Source organism: Dipodomys spectabilis, unplaced genomic scaffold (genome assembly GCF_019054845.1).
Source record: "Dipodomys spectabilis isolate Male_0828 unplaced genomic scaffold, ASM1905484v1 ptg000113l, whole genome shotgun sequence".
NCBI classification, from domain to species: Eukaryota; Metazoa; Chordata; class Mammalia; order Rodentia; family Heteromyidae; genus Dipodomys; species Dipodomys spectabilis.
The window spans coordinates 866,566-884,125 of record NW_024870790.1 but is presented as its reverse complement, the minus strand read 5'-3'; the positions used below and the strand labels follow the sequence as shown (position 1 = coordinate 884,125).

The 17,560-nt window shown below is 39.5% G+C and overlaps 1 protein-coding gene across 1 annotated transcript; it reads left to right on the top strand.

The window, feature by feature from the left end:
• The first annotated feature begins 8,700 nt into the window (after positions 1 to 8,700).
• On the top strand, positions 8,701 to 9,413 carry Rab9b (RAB9B, member RAS oncogene family). Its single transcript, XM_042688215.1, has one exon. It carries the CDS (start codon positions 8,736 to 8,738, stop codon positions 9,339 to 9,341), a length of 606 nt encoding a protein of 201 aa, XP_042544149.1. The 5' UTR covers positions 8,701 to 8,735; the 3' UTR covers positions 9,342 to 9,413.
• The last annotated feature ends 8,147 nt before the right edge of the window (positions 9,414 to 17,560 follow it).

The following is a 17,560-nucleotide window of genomic DNA, read 5'->3' as shown; positions in this document are numbered from 1 at the left end:
TATGACCTAGTTACCTTCCACTTGGCTTCATCTCCTTAGGGTTCCACCACCTCAATACCACCACAGTGGGGACCAGGCTTCTAATAGATGAATCTGGAGGACAAACCATATCCAAACAGAAGGAGGGGCCATGCTCCACATGCTTAATCATCTTCTTGAGTTGCAGATTGAATGCGTGAGGAAAAAAATTAATTTAGAGAACTGTATGTATCTTTTCTCCATTAAAAGAGTCTGATAGCATGCTTATGTGAAAAGCAAGCCTGGTTTAAAGGGAGGCACAGAGGATTAGGTTCATTTATTTTGTCTTAAAATAGCAATATTTATTGATGACAGCATTCATTTATGTTTAATAAATATTTTGTGAGTACAACCAAAGCATGTATGCTCTGAGATATAATGATGAGTCTAAGCAGTCACAGTATTTAACCTCATAGTGAACTACCGTTTAGTGGGGAAGATGACTGTCAAACAAATAATCAAATGGTCAGATCTATTATCCTAAAGTGATAAATGTTATGCAGTGAAAGTATAGAAATCTACAGGAGGCTGTGAAAGAATTAATTGAGGCACTGTCTATATTCTGGGGTTTTGAAAAAAAGATTTTTCTGAGAAATGTCTTAAGCTGACACTTAACAGGATGGATTAGGTGTGTGAAGAGGGAGAATGTTCTGAATGGTGGGTGTGTACACAGCCATACAAGGGACACATATGATGCCACACAGGCACACATTTTCCACATACCGGAAAGCTCAAGAGATGACTGTGATTGACGCATAGGTTGGGTGCAGGTTAAATTACCTCAGGAGATTTGACTCGGTTTGATTCCAGTGGGGGATTGGAGGGGCGATAATGAACAGACTAATTGATCTGTGGCTGTGGATCTTTCCTCTGGAATTGTCATGAGAATTTCAGCAGGTAGCCATCGACTGAGTCTACTATTATGTTGCAATCACGTGTTTGCCAGGATTATTGGAAGCAAGTGGGTGCAGTGCTATCCTCTTGGCAAGAATGAAAGAATCGAACCCTCTGGCAAAGGAGGAAAACCAGCCTGTGGGTAACAGAGGCCTTAGGCCTAGGGCTATAGAAGAGCAGGGGACAGCAACCATGGACAGTCTTTTGCCACTGGGCCTTGTAATCAGCTAGGGGAGGGAAGAAAAAAGGAGAGACCAGGGTTGGCCACTGCGCATGAAAGAAGAACCAGCCAGTCAGGGAGCAGGGAGCGCTGTCCACTTGGGAGGACGGCAGCGGCCACTGCGGGTCCCCAGCGCCGAGCCGGGGCCAAGAGGAGGCGGCGCGGGCTCCACCCCCTCCCTTGGCGAGCGCGGGCGCGAGACGCTGCTACGCGGCGGCAGCGGCGGGAGCGAGCGGCAGCTGTCAGGCCACTGAAGGTCCGGGCTACACTTGCTGCCCCATCCAGGACGAGGTGGCAGCAGGAGCCTTAACGGTGTCGCAGAGGAGGCTGAGGAAAGACGCGCAGAGCTGAGTTGCCCAGGCCCCGCGGCCATCGTCGCTGTCCTCCCCATTGTGCTGGGTAAGGTGCCTGGTGTGGGTAGGAAGAGGGGCTGGGGCTCGTGACCCGCGAGGCCAGGAGGTGGTGGCCAGTGGAGACAGGGAGAAAGGGCGCTGGCTGCTAGTGAGCTCCGGGGCCACTCGCACCTTGCTAAGGGTGGAGGGGGTGGCTAGGAGCTTCTGGGGTCCATGCTGGGTGTTAGGTGATGATGGAGGGGGCGTAGCTGAGTAATCTGGAGTGGCTGCCAAAGCCTGGGAGACAAGTGCAGGGCTCCGTGGGGAGCGGGTGTGGCTCAGTGCGCATGCGCCACAGCCAACTCGGCTCTCATAGCTGCGGATGAGGTGAGAGGACCTGGGTCCGAGATAGTTGGGATTATGTATAATATCTCCCTTTCTAAATCCTCAGTGCTAGCAGTGCACCAGTCATAGAGATAGTTCATATTCCTGCTCTTCTAATGAAGCTGCTTTTATGTCTTCAAACCCTTACCTACCTACTTTGTCTCCAGGCCATGTACTTGGAAAGAAGTGACCTAGGGACAGTGATAAATTGTTATGGAGTGTGTCTATGGGCTTATAGCTCCAGAGTTATACTTGTGGAGCAGTGGAAGGTTATGTGGGAAATACCAGAGGGGACTCTCCAAGTTGCAGAGAAGATAAACTTGGGCATGAAGGTGAGAACGGCAGGAATAACAATTCCTTGCTATGACATCTGTGGGCTCTGGACTCAGTGTGGCTGAAGCTGATAACTTGTTACCTACCTCTGTGCAAAATGAATCTACTACATCACAGGGCTTTCCTACTGGGGCCAACCACCTCAAGACCACCAAGCATCAGGTTGTATTGTATGCGGCTCACACCATTTAAATTAGTGTCTTAAAGATCCAGTCATTTATTTGTGTGTTCATCATTACACACATTAAAAAATGCTGCACTCAATTCTCCAGTGCACTATTTCATAATACTTGGAGCAGTTGAATGACTGTACTCACTGTGTTGCCACAAGATGGGCTTTCCCCACAACTCCAAGCATGGCTCCCTCTGTGCAGACTTCCATCAAAGCTACTCTCACCCTCTATTGGCCTTCCTCCATCCAGTCCTGCCATGCAGAATTCTGTCAAGACTCACTCCCATACAATTGCACTACTGACTCAGAACATTTTTCTACCTCATAGCAATGGAACCAACGTTGTCAATTTGCTGGCCTGCCTCTCTTCTCTCCATCATCATACTAACATGCATGATTTTCAAAGATTCAATCTCTCCCTTCATTGTATTGCCTCCTCCCTCATCTCCACCCCCACTCCCAAGCATTTCCAACTAAATAGAGTAATTTTAATGAGCTGGTGTGGGTGCAGGCACAGCAAATTCAAAAGGTTTCAAGTGTGTTGAAGAACAAAGAATTATATGATTTGCCAGTTCACCTTACTGTGCAAGACTCAGACTCTAATGGGAAAAAAATGAATAGATTATCCTTCACATGTATTTGTTAATCTGGTTGGTGAGGTAAGAAAAGGGAATTGTATCTTGGTTGTTTTGGTAAAAAAAAAAACAACAAATAGTTCTTGAAATAGGACCGAAATCACAATAAGTATTTTGGCTCAAGGGCTGAGAATACAACTTAATGGTAGAGGAGTATAACTCAGTGGTAGAGCACTTGATGAATTTGAGGATCTGAGTTTGATCCCCAACATTAAAGGAAAAGAAGCGAAATAAAAAGAATTTTTTTCAAATCCTACCTTGATAGGAGACATACCTACCTTGATAGGTATACATACAGAATTTTATGTTCTAATTAAATGTATTATGATCACCAACGAAGTCTTTTCCCTATCTAATACTATCTTCTCTTTAGATTTAGATTAAGTTTCATATATGCTAGGGGAGAAATGTGATTCATTTACTTTTATGCTGTGACAGTTTAAATATGCACTAACGTCCAGGCAGTGGTTGCATATTCCTGTAATCATAGCTACTCAAGCAGGTAAGATCTGAAGATCACAGTTTAAATCTAATCCAGGTAGACAAATCTGAAAGACTATTTTCTCCAATCAGCCAGCAAGGAAGTGGAAGAGTGGTTCAAGTTGTAGAGCACTAGCCTTGACCAAAAATGCTGAACGATAGCTTCACACACTAATAATAGGGGACATCACATTAATTTTCCAACTGTGGCATAGTAGGGATGAAAGCACCCAATGAAAACATAAATTGGATAGGGTTGTTCTGCTTTTGTTTGAGGAAGAATGGATAAACTGTTAGAAATAAATATTTATTTTTAAAATGTGAAACTAGGATTAGGAAAACAAGCATTTACCCTGACTTTCAACAGGTGGAATTCTTACTAAGTCTTGTCTGAAAAGTGATCCACATAAATTCATAACTTAGGCGTTTTAGTCACCTTATAGGTAATAATATTTGAACACCTTATAGAATTGTGGGTCTGTTTTAGCTTGGCTTTAGTTCAAAGGCACAAATTCTGGTACCTACCTAATCAGTTAGTTCAACCTAATCAGTTAGTTCATAAATATTTATTATCTCTATAAAGGATTCTAGAACTACATGCTGAAGGAGCTTCAAAGACATGTGCGAACTGAGCTCTTATTATTCAGGCATTTATAATTGGTTGTGTAGGAAAGACACACTCAGGAAAAGTTTGTCTCCGTAATCAAGCAGTAGGATGATACAAGATCAAATCTAAAGAAAGAATTTTTTATTGAGACATACTATTTGGACATATTTTGGGGGTAAAGTATAGAATCTGATACATGTGTACAATGTGTAACAAATCAAATCAGGGTAGTAAGCCATTCCATCTCTTCAAATATTAATAATTTCCTTGTATTGGGAATTTTCATCATCTAATTATTTCAAAATGTATCATTCATAATTGTACAGAAGTTATGCTACTGTATCTCTCTACTGAGAGACTGAACCCTACCATAGCATAGAACCCAGGGCCTCACACTTGCTAGGTAAGCACTCCAACATTGGGTAACATACCCAACCCCTACTGTGAGATCTTTAACTTATATGTTAATTTGCAAATTCCTTGAGGACAAATCTTTGTCTTAAACAATTACACATTTCCGTCCTCATCTACAACCAGTGCATGTTCAAGTGATGAAGCTTTGCATGATAGATTGGCTGGTGAGAAAGCAGAGGCAGGGAGAAAAGCACCAGGAAGCTCTCGTGATAAAACTTATACATGAGAAAGATGTGGGTCAAAATAATGATTGAGTTGAGAGCAGTAGTTTATGTCTATAGTTCCATATACTTGGAAGTTGAGTTAGGAGAATCAATTGCTTGAGCAAACACAATAGGCACTTAAATGTTTTCTCTCAAACATTGGTTTTAGGATAGGAGCAGAAGATCCTTAGTCCCTCCAACACTGAGATTCTCTGCCATATGCAGATACTCAACATTTTGAGGGATCTGCAAGTATTGTTAGATATAAAACAAAGAGAAAAGGAGGACTGTTATCCTCTCAATAGCAGACACTTTGTGAAAAGGGTTAATACTGAGACCCAGTGTCCCATTGCTCACTGAAAGGAGATAGAAGAGCAACAAAACAAACCCAAATCAAAATTATGAAAAACGCTTACAAATCATTCCAAACTTTCTAAGTTAATCTCCTCCAACTTCTGCATGTTAAGTAGGGAAGGTATTATCAGTTATATTTTTGTACAAGACAGTGCTGAAACAGAAACACTAAGTGACCTGCCCACATTCATAATGCAAATGAATGATGCAGTGAGGACAAACCTGATGTTCTGATTGCTTCCAGCCCAGTGCTCTTGCTCTTGCACTGATTTTATTCCTTTTCCCTAGCACAGAGCTCATGTACCTAGAAGTTAGGCATGCACATAAAAAAATAAAGAATGCATGAGCAACTTGAACATTATCTCAGCCAGTTATTAACACTTCATAATTTTTCTTAGAGCTATGCATTTAGTTTCCATATCTACTATGTCCTTGACCCGTCTGTTCAGTATCCTCAGCTAGAAAACATAGGGTTGATAAGTCACTTAACACAAATTCATTTGGCATGCATCATTAATACTAAACATCAGTATGGCATGCAAGTTTATACTTCCTTGCATTACTTTTCTAACATGAGATTTTGAGGGGTCTGAACAGCCAGAACCTGTGACCAACCCCTGTAATTCCAGCATTAAGGCAGGAACACCCCAACTGTGAAGTCAATCTGGGTTATATTGTAAGACCTTGTCTACAAAAACAGGCTGGGCACATTGGCTCACATTTATAATCCTAGCTCCTCAGAAGTCTGAGATTATTATGCAGCAATTTTTTAGAGCTTCTTTATTCTTCCATAAGAAAGAACACTAACAGATCCTAAGAACTTTTCATTTCTTTTTTTGAACTCTTTATTTTCTTTACCACTTTTTGGAAATATTGGGTTTTGAACTCAGGGTCTCATGTTTATAGACGCACTACAACTAGAGCCTTGCTTCCAGCCCTTTTATATTTCAGTTATTTTTCAGGTAAAGTCTTGCTTTTTCCCTGGGCTGACCTTCTATCTACATGTCTACATAGCTGGGGTTACAGAAATGAACTAACATAACTGGTTACTTTTGTTGCAATTAAGAGCAACTAGCTTTTGCCTGGGCTGCCCTCAAACTATTATTCTCCCAATATCCACTTCCTGAGTAGCTAGGATTGTAGGCATGAATGACCAGGCCCAGCATTGGGTCATTGGATGTTGCATTAATAAGACTTTTGCAGCAATTAACTGCTATATTAAGTGGAGGTGTGCTGGAATTTGGTAAAGTCAACTAAATATTAAAACCTACATTAAAGTGTGAAGTCCTAAATTAATGAAATAATAAGCCAAAGGAATATATTGTAAACAGAAAGCCCACAAACACAATTCCTGCTTCTCTGATCATGTGCAGTCAATTGCAGAGATAACCTCAAAGCAAATTGATGAAGGCATGAGTAATTTTCCTGGGAAGGCAAAGTTGGTAAGTATAAAGAGAAGAGGTTTTTATCTCTGACTTAAGAATTCAACATATCTTTGATTGCCTTCTGCTTTGTTTAATCCTGAATATCATTTGCTATGACTATCATCTAGTATCTTTGATTTACTTTTACTCTGAATGGAGCATTCAATGAAAAAGCAACATAAAACTTTTGAAAAATCAAGTACAGGAAGTGGCACTGTGGCTCAAGCGCCTAAGCCTAGAGTTCAAGCCCCACGACTGACAAAAAAATCAAGTACACTCAAATTATACAAATTAAAATGTAGGCAATAAAATAATTTTTCTCATACTAAACATCTCTAGTATTTTGGATTCTAAATTATGTTTGTGAAAACCATTGTAGATGACTTGGAGTTGCTCTGGGATATTGTCTATGACTTGAATGAGTTTTTATATATAGCCTTATCTGTTATAGATTTCTTAAAAATTTTTTTCCATTCTGTTTTATAGATCTCTAAAAAGAAAGAGTAAATCAGCAACAGAAAAAAAGGACAAGATTTAAATTGTGACGAAATCCTAACTGGGAAGGTATATATCCTGAGATTTACTACGAATTTTGATAGATTGTTTAACCTCTGTCTCTCTCTGTCTGTCTCTCTGTCTCAGAAGTACTGGGGCTTGAACTGAGGACCTCATACTTGATAAGTTGGTGCTCTACCACTTGAGCCATACCTCCAGCCCAGATTTTGATCTCTTAAAAGTGAATATGTAGCCAGGCTCCGGTGGCTTATGGCTGTAATCCTAGCTACTCAGGAGGCTGAGATCTGAGGATTGCGATTCAAAGCCAGCCGGGGCAGGAAAGTCCATGAAACACTTATCTCCAATAAACCACCAATAAACCAGAAGTGGTGCCCTGGCTCAAGTGGTAGAGCGCTAGCCTTAGGCTGAAGAGCTCAGGGACAGCGCTCAGGTCCAGAGTTCAAGCCCCACAACTGACAAAAAAGTGAATATATAAAAAAATAGTCCGTATATATTCCAAAATAATTTTAAGGCTATTAAATTTTTGTTACTGCAGTTTAAAAGTTTTTGCCTCCAGAAGCTCTTTTGCATGCACTCCTTAGATTAGTATTTAGTTTTCATCCATTTGAGTCTCTCTTGCATAACTGTTACTCAATTAACATGATCATTGTTGAGTCCCTACAGTGAACCTAGTGTAGAATTACCACACAGAACATAGAGAAAGGTACTTGTGCAGTCAATAATTCATTTTTTTTCATTTTAAGATATATTCTAGATAGCTTATGTTGTAGAAGAAAGGCACTGTGTAATTATTAGCAATTTAGATTTAAGCATGATTTTTTCTATGTTGTTACTGTGGAATTAGAACCTAAATTAAAAAACAAGCTATTGAAGATTTTCTTCCTTGATAATACTTGTTATATTAGTATCAATCAACGGGTGCCAACTTAGGTTCCATTACATAATGAAGAAAAGATTTGAAAAGGTCCATTACTTATGCGTGCATCCATATCAATGCAAGTAAGACGGAGAACCTACCTGAAGAATATTGACTTTTTCCTCTGGAATATTGTGGGGTTTAAGTGAATTATGACCTAGACCCTCTACGCATGGAATAAAGTATCCAGTTTAGACTTTAAGAATATGGGGGGGAAAAAAAAAGAATATGGGTCCCTGGGGATTGGGGGTGGGGGAGGGTGGAGAGGGGAAGGGATGGTAAGGGGAAACAAAGGAGGAGGCAACAATGCTTGATAAGAAATGTACTCACTATCTTGCCCATGTAATTGTAACCCTTCTGTATGGTATTTTCGCAATAACAATAATAAAAAAGAATATGGGTCCCGAGGAAGCAAACTTCAAACCCCATATACTGTTTGATTTTGTTTACAACTATCCAAACCATAAGCTAATATGGTCACGCATTTGAATGGAACTCAGGCTCTCTTCCCCAGAAAAGAGTAAATTGAACCAAATGACAGGACCATCTACCAGTTGCTTTTATGCATGGCATGCAGCCTTTTTCTTGGCAGAGACCTCAGAGAAATGAGACCAGTTTTCCCCATTCACACAAAAAAGAATTTTATTTTCTTCTGTTGCTGTACATTAATTAATGAGCTTAAATCAAGAAACACTAAATTGGAGGGTCTCATGATTGAGAGAAATTTGCTATGAAGTTGATTTTAGTTTCTAGTTTAATGATCTTCCTTCTACTTTTTCATTTATTTTCAGGTTCTTTTGGTTACAAACTTCTCCCTGTCTGGTGCTGCAACAATGAGTGGGAAATCCCTTCTCTTAAAGGTCATTCTCTTGGGTGATGGTGGAGTTGGGAAAAGTTCACTTATGAACCGTTATGTAACCAATAAGTTCGATTCCCAGGCTTTTCACACCATAGGGGTAGAGTTCTTGAATCGAGATCTGGAGGTAGATGGACGCTTTGTAACTCTCCAGATCTGGGACACTGCAGGACAGGAGCGTTTCAAGAGCCTCAGGACACCCTTCTATAGGGGGGCAGACTGCTGCCTCTTGACCTTCAGTGTGGATGACCGCCAGAGCTTCGAGAACCTTGGTAACTGGCAAAAAGAATTCATCTACTATGCAGATGTGAAAGACCCTGAACACTTCCCCTTTGTAGTTTTGGGTAACAAGGTAGACAAAGAGGATAGGCAAGTGACTACTGAGGAGGCACAAGCCTGGTGCATGGAAAATGGGGATTATCCTTATCTAGAAACAAGTGCCAAAGATGATACTAATGTGACCGTGGCCTTTGAAGAAGCTGTCAGGCAGGTGTTGGCTGTAGAAGAACAGCTGGAGCATTGCATGTTAGGTCACACCGTTGACTTGAACAGTGGTTCCAAAGCAGGTTCTTCATGCTGTTAAAAGTTAGGGAACCTTTAAAAAAAGTCTCTAATTGGTTTGTCAGTAGTGTAAGAATTGCTGTGCCCCTCTGAGTGTATGTATGTGTACGTGCGTGCACGAGAGTGCGCGCGCACACACACACACACACACATACACACACACACAGAGGGTAAGAATAAGGTTCTATTGTGAAATGGAGCCTTTCAAATTGAAATTGTAGAGTGATTTAAAACTAAAAGCTTTATTGAGCCAAGTGTATTTTGTGTGATTTCTGCTATTTTTCCCTTCTTGTGTGTCTCAGGACATTTCAGAAAGTTTTAGTCCTGAGAGATTTAAATGTTTTTTAAATCACAGTTTAAACCTAGAACCTAGCTGCATGAAGGAGTTAAAGAGCTACAGCTGTCCCTTAAAGTGTTCTATTTCTCAACTAGCAAATGCCATGATCAGACTCTTGCCAAGCAGTGTCTGCCAAAAGGAAAAGAACTCTAAGCTTTACAATAAAAACAACAATGATTCCTAAGCTTGAATTGTAAAGAGACTGTGATGATTAGGAACATAAAAGTAAAACAGTACACAGTGACTATTTTATGAATAACTCCCATCTAAGCTTTTGAAAAAAATACCATCTCTGTAAGAGTCACTCTAATGACACTGGAAATTGGCTGTAATTCTTGAAGCTGAAGTCACTCAACACTAGTGAATGGATTCTGCTTAAATATGCCAACCACCCTTGCAAATAAATGGTTGGCCTGCTTTTCCTTTATGAGTCTACTCTTGCTGCGTAAAGGAGATGTTGCTTCTCTGACAACCTCTTATCAATTTAGCAATGTTGCTTAGTATATGGCTTTGGGTGCAGTGCTCTCTGCTCATAATTTAGATGCTCCTTTGACTCATTATGCTGGCTCATGAGGAAGGCTTCCAAAGAGTGAGGATAGTGGGTTTCTCTTATAAGCTTCCTTGACTTAAATATTTATTATATAAGAAGGAACTCATTTCTTGTATGTTGTACTGTATGTTCAACCGGCCAAACTAGGATAGTGAAGATGATAAACGAGCAGAATTTAACTTTGTGTTACAGTGAATTTCTCATAATTAGATTTGTCCAAGAGTGAAATAGACTGCCTTAATAGTGAGCTCCTTCCAGTGAAAATATTCACTGGCTGACCACCTGTTAAAACACTATAAAGAATTTCCATATGGGCTACACATTTAATGTAAGGTCCCTTCCAGCTCTAAGTTCTATGAAATTATTTTGAAATAATGTCAGTGCCATATTATGGTTAGATTTGTCTAAATAGTAACAGCTAAGATTATAGAGAGGGACTTTGAGTATTCTCAAACCATTGTGTGATCACCCTTTACTGCCACTCGATAGCTCTTCCTTTTGCTTTTGCACTGTGGTTTAAGCTCTGGTAGAAATATCGTAAAGATACCATCTTCCAAACAAAAATGGCTCGACAATTTTTGCTTACCATGACTGCCAATTACATGCTGGATGATGGGTATACAGTCTGGTTACTGTTGGTGGATGTTTGTCCTGCATAGTCCTTTCAAATATCTGCAATAAAAATTGTGACCCATCATAGTGAGGGACAGTTGGAAATGTCCCCTAAAGATACCTAGGCCAGGGAGGGGTGGGAGCTTTCACAGAAATACAGCCTAGAACTCTCCATTGTAGCCACATATGGAATCAGCCTTACATATGGGACCTTATGTGCTTTAAGAGCTCTGGGATTTGGGGTCACATAGACAAGAGGAGGACAGTATTTCCACCCAGTCATACTCAACATTTGCAGTTAAGACACAGTCCTGATCCCATTGTCCAATTAACTTCTCTGCCAGAAGTCAAAGCCAGAATTGAGCCCCCCACAGCTCTTAAATATTGGTTCCTATCCTGCCTATGCCTATAGCCAGCCACACTGGTTTCCAAGTTCTACAATCATTTTTTGCTATAATGTTAAGGTGAAAATCTGTATGTCCAAACTATTAGATGCTAATTATTTTTACGTGCACGAGAACTGGGGCCTTCTCTTTCTACTTGCACTCTGCTTATAGTAGTTTCTATTTGTAGTTCTCAGGCCTTCATAAAGACCCCCATCAACTCACAAAATTAGTTGTCTCTTTTGAATGGCATGTGATCATTTGAGCAAAAATCTCTCCATGGGTATTCAATCCATAACATCCTATCCATCTAAGATAAGCGCTTATTCTAACAGCAGCTCAACTGAAGCCCCTTTCTTCTTAGCCATATCAATTTTTTCTGCCAAATTACTACACAATATTTTGATGAAAGCACTTAGCATTAATTGACAAAACAGTAACATTTTGGTGAGTAACACTCAGTGGATGCTGACTTGAGAGTTTGGGTAAGATTAAACGCACCCAAGGTTGAAATCTCTGAGTACCAGGGACTGTGCATATCAGTTTAGAAATTGACAGTGTACCCTAGAATGTGAAGTGTAATAGTTTCAATATTTGTTTTTTAAATGAGCACTAGATTTTTGGAATAGTATATTTCTAATTAGAAGTATTCTGTTTTTCAACGGCCCATTTCAAGGTACAAAATATTTATTTGGTTTAACCTTCCCGGGGGCTCAGATTCCGTATGTCTTCAGTGGATTGAAGAATTTCAGGTTTATTTGTGCCTGCCTCAGCAGTCTCTACTTTATCCTGAGCTATTCCACAATCCTCTTGTTGCAGGTGCTGCTAATAAAAATCTCAAAATTGTGTATTGGGTATTTCCTTTTTCAATAGTAAAAAAACCATCTGTGTTGAAGTGAATAAAATATCCATTTTGAATAATCAGCATACACTGCTTGTGGGTATTTTTTTCCTGTTCCTTTCTCATTTTGGGTAATTGGTAGGTATGACACAAAATACTTGTGAGTATAGCCACTTTTTCAGGTTGTTCTCAATGTGACTTCTAGATCTTTTCTTTGCTTGCTGTACCCAGAGCCCTGCCTAAGGATCAGGATACTGATCCCTTTTATATTACCTTCTGATGCATAAAGAGTATTTATGACTAGAAATTGGATCTTGACTTTCCACTTTTTTGTGATACTTAGAGGTAAACTCAGGGCCTCGTGCTTGCTAAGAAAGTGATCTACTACTTAAGCCACACACTCCAGCCCTTTTTACTTTCTGTAGTTTATTTTTCAGATAAGGTCTTGCACTTTTTCTCCAGCTGGCCTTGGATGGTGATCCTCCTACTTCTTCCTCCTAAACTCACTTTCTTTTTTTAGTATATTTTTAAGATAAATATTAAACTATCATGAAACATAAACAGAATTGCCCAGAATTTAGAAAAATATGAAAATATAGGTGGCACTAATCAGAAATCAAAGGATAGATATGCTAAAATTTCTATTCCTCTGCCTCTGACATACTGGCTATTGAAATATATGAAATGATTTGAATATGTATAATAGGAATCTTCAGTTATGAATGCAAGTCTCTCCACATTTCATCACTTTTATTTCACCTGCTATAGATTAAGCCTTCTGGTCCTTCTACTTTTCCCTGTTAGAATGTTGGGCAGCTGAAATGGAGGAAATTAGAGAAAGATGTTTTTCCACCAAATTGTCACACCATCCTTCCATTATAGCACTCTAAATCTTTTAGATTAGGCTACAATGAAGAAACTTTTAGACTATGAAGGTCATAAGTTTACAGGCTTCTTAAAAAGGCTTTGCTCAGGCTAGAGTTGTAGCTCAGTGGTTGCATAATTTTCGTGAGGCCCTGGGTTCAATCCCCAGGACTGCTATAAAAGTTTAAAAATAATTTTTTCACAAACTGACATGCTGAATTGAAACCCATTTGTATGATTACTTAAAGATAATTTTTTAAAAAATGAGATGAAATATAGAATTTACTCACCTAGAGCTGAAAATTTTAAGTCAGAAAACTAGGTTTCTGGCTAGGCACTGAAGCTCACATCTGTGACCTCACCTACTTGAGTGTCAGAGATAAGGAGGATCATGATACAACTTGGGAAAAAGTTAGCAAGACAGCCATCTAAAACAACAAACTTGGCTTGATGGTGTATGTCATCTCAGCTACAGGGAGGAACAGGTAGGAGGGTCTAGGCAAAAAAAACCTGCGAGAGGGGCTGGGAAGGTGGCTCAGTGGCAGAGCGCTTGCCTTGCATGCATGAGGCCCTGGGTTCGATTCCCCAGCACCACATAAGTAAAAAGAAAAAGCCGGAAGTGGAGCTATGGCTCAAGTGGAAGAGCGCTAGCCTTGAGCTGAAGAGCTGAGGGACAGCGCCCAGGCCCAGAGTTCAGGCCCCATGACTGGACCCCCCCCCCCAAAAAAATCCTGGGAGATCTGATCCAAAAAGTAACTAAATAAAAAAATCAGGAACTGGAGGCTCTGAATACCACAATACTGCTGAAAAAAGAGACAGAAACACAAGGAGAGAGAGTGAGAGAGGGAGAGGTATTGGGAAAGGAAGACAGAGGGAAAAGAGAAAAGAAAGAAAAAGAAAGAGAAAGAAAAAGAAAGAAAGGACGGAAGGAAAGAAAGAAGGAAGGGAAAGAAGAATGAAAGGAAAGAAAGAAAGAAGAAGGAAAGGAAGGAAGGAAGGAAAGAAGGAAGGGAAAGAAGAATGAAAGGAAAGAAAGAAAGAAGGAAAGGAAGAGAAAAAATAGCACAGAAGAGAGAAAGAAGAGTAGGAAGGTAAGTAAAGAAGGAAGCAAGGAAGGAAGGGAAAGAAAGAAAAAGAAAGAGAGAGCGAAAATAAAAAAAGAATGAAAGAAAGGAAGGGCAAGAAAGAAAGAAAAGAAAGAAGGAAGGAAGGAAGGAAAGGGAAAAGGGAAAGAATGGAGGGAAGGAAGGAAGGAAGGAAGGAGGGAAGGAAGGAAGGAAGGGAAGGAAGGAAAGTAGGAAGGAAGGAAAGAAGAAAGAGAGAAAGAGAGAAAGAAAGAAGGAAAGAAGAAAGGAGGGAGGGAAGGAAGGAAGGAAGGAAGGGAGGGAGGGAGGGAGGGAAGGAAGGAAAGAAGAAAGAGAGAAAGAGAGAGAAAGAAAGAAGGAAAGAAAAAGAAAGGAGGGAGGGAAGGAAGGAAGGAAAGAAGGAAGGAAGGGAGAAAGGGAGAAAGGGAGGGAGGGAGGGAAGGAGAGAGGGAGGGAAAATCTAACTTTCTGTCTTTGAGGTTATTCTGTCTATGGGAAATCTCCTCTTGATGTCTTAAGATAGTATAGTGTCTAATTTTAAAAAATAGTTTGGCAATAGTCTTTCCAGAAAATGAAGGATGTATAATACATAGTTTCTAGTCAATCCTATAATTGCATTTTTAAAGCACACTGGATAATTGAGGCATCAGTTTCTCAGTTTGTATAATTTCAGGATTGGAGTTAGTCAGCATTCTTTGCTTTCATTTTAATTTTAATTACCCCAAATAGTTCCTGCAGAAATTGCTTTTAGCCTCAGTGATCCACATAATCATTGTTATGTTTTCTTCTGGCTGTTGAGCAAGAGGGTTGTTAAGGTGGACACTTAATTTTAGAATAGCTAAATTGTGATACATTTAGTCCCAATACTATAACAAAATAACAAAGTAGTGGTTTACAAATAACAGAATCTTATTTTTTCATAGTTCAGAAGGCTGATTCATGACCAAGTTCACAGTCAAGGTGCTGGCAGATTCAATGTTTGGCAAGAGATTCAATGTTTGGAACCGTCTTGCTGTGCAAAAGAGAAAGGTCTCTCTGGGGCCTCTTTTATGAAAGCACTAATCCCTCTCATGGCAAATCACCACTGTCTCAAAGGGCCACCCAGACAGGATCTTAACCTTGGGAATTAAGATTACAACAGCAACTGGTGGGGGAGCAGGCACAAACATTCAGATCATATCATATATGTTTTGATATAATGTTAATATATATGCATGTTGTGAGATAGTCACCCGTGCTCCCCCCTTCCCAGCCAGTCTCTTCAATTTCCTCATATCTCCACACCAGTAGATTCTCCTAATCTAGTATTTCTCTTTAAGAAAAGAAAGGCAAAATTATGATCACAAAATAAAAAAAGATGATGATGATGATAATGATGATGATGATGATGATGATTTTGCTGGTTCTGGTACTTGAACTCTGGCCCTGGGCACTGTCTCTAAGCTCCTTTTGCTCAAGGCTAGCATTCTACCACTTGAGCCATAGCACCACTTTGGGCTTTTTCTGTGATTAACTTGAGGTAAGAGTCCCACAGACTTTCCTGCTCAAGGTGGCTTCAAATTGCAATCCTCAGATCTCAGCTTCCTGAGTAGCTAGGATTACAGGTTTGAGCCTCTTGCTCCAGGCTAGAAAGATTATTCTATATCCTCTTAGGGATATGCTTGCAGAACCTGATGATCAATAATCTGCCTTTTTTTTCTGCTGATGCTGCTGCAGATTGTGGTACTATTTGCACCAGGTTCTTTTTTTCTAACAAGGTGAGGGATTATGGAATATTTTTCAGTGGTAATAAGCATCTCTCCAGATTTAAATGTGGAGGTGTCACTTCAGGAGTTTCTGTAGCAATCTGTCTTCTCCAAGGAAGACAGAGAGAATTTTAAGTCAGACATACAATTTTAAGTCAGCCATAAATGTCCTTTGTGGTGTGTGTGTGTGTGTGTGTGTGTGTGTGTGTGTGTGTGTGTTTTAAGGCATGTAATTTTAAGGTAATTTATCAATTGTTTTCATGCTCTATGAACTATGGGTAAACAGGTAATGAGGCTCTAGCACTCATGTATTTTAACCGACCTGCCCAGTTACGCTTCTTCTACTGAATTAATGGATGAAAGGAATTGGAAACTGCTGCCTTGGTGAAAGAAATACTTCTCAATTTAACATTAGCTGTATTGATTAGAGTAAAAATAAAAATTATGCCTTCCTGTAGTGCATTCACGATGAAGCAAGAGACATGTATATATCCCTAGAAAGTTGTCCCAAATTACATCCTCACCAACAGAGTAAGAAGAAACCTATTTTCTCAAACATCCACACATATTAAATATGTTCCTATTTAGCCACATTGGTGCAATGTGATGAATGATAAAAGCCTCATGTTTTTATTTGCATATACTTAATTCTTTGCAAGTAATAGTTGTGCATATATGTATTAAGCACTTTTCTTTTCTCTTAAGTAAATGCTTTTTAACCCATTCTGGATGGGAGATATTCATTTTTTGCTTCTTTTTTATTTCTAGGAACACATATTTATATTAAGAGTATTAACTTTTGATCTTATGAATAATACTGTCTTTCTGCAACCCTTACCCATATGTCTTGCTTCTTAATTTCCTTAACAGTATTTTAAAAATAAACAAATAAGCCAGAGTTTATTGGCTCATGCCTGTCACTCTAGCTAACTGAGAGGCTGAGATCAAGATCACAGTTTGAAGCTATCCTGAGCAAAAAAGTCTACCAGACTGTACTGGAAGTATGGCTCCAGTGGTACAGATCCAGCCATGAACAAGCAAGCTGAGAAAGAGCTTGAGGCCCTGAGTTCCAACTCTGGTTCTGGCACACACAAAAGAAAATATTAACAAATTATTACAAGTGTTATGTTCTGATAAAATTGAATAATATGATAGGTAAAGAAGAGTGAAATACCACTTTGATTTGTCATTTGTTTCTGCTCACTATTGAGATTATATACATTACTTTTTAAAGAAAGGTTTTGGGGCTAAGCTTGTGTTGTTATGATAAGAGAACCAATAGAAAGCCAAATATTCATTCATGCTAATGTGCACATCAAATGGCTATTTTGAAGTTGTTTATTTTATTTTGAACAGCTTCTTAAGGCACACAGCGTCATTGAAACAGTTCAGTTTTCACCCACAAGGGGACAATAAAGACCTGTTAGTATTCAGCCACAGACCAAATATATCGCACTGCAAACTGTTAGTGCTGAAGAAGCACCTAAAAATCACTCCTCTGGTCTTCCTTTCCCTTACTTATACACAAATCCCCATGAAATCTAGAGCATTTAAATCTCTTGTTTACATCAGAGTGTTTTATTAAATAGCATCAATTCTAAACACATTTTCCCTAATAGTAAAGTTGTTTTACCTTCTTTTATTGAGTCAAGATTCACACGCAAAATAAAAAGTTTTGGAATGTTCAACTTAGGTATATTTCATATATTTATATTTTTAACCTCCTGAATTCAAATTCCAGTGCTGCCATGAAATGGATATGTTACCTTAGGCTAGTTATGTAACCCTGCTATACTCAGGATTTTTTCAGCCTGAGCAAGAGAC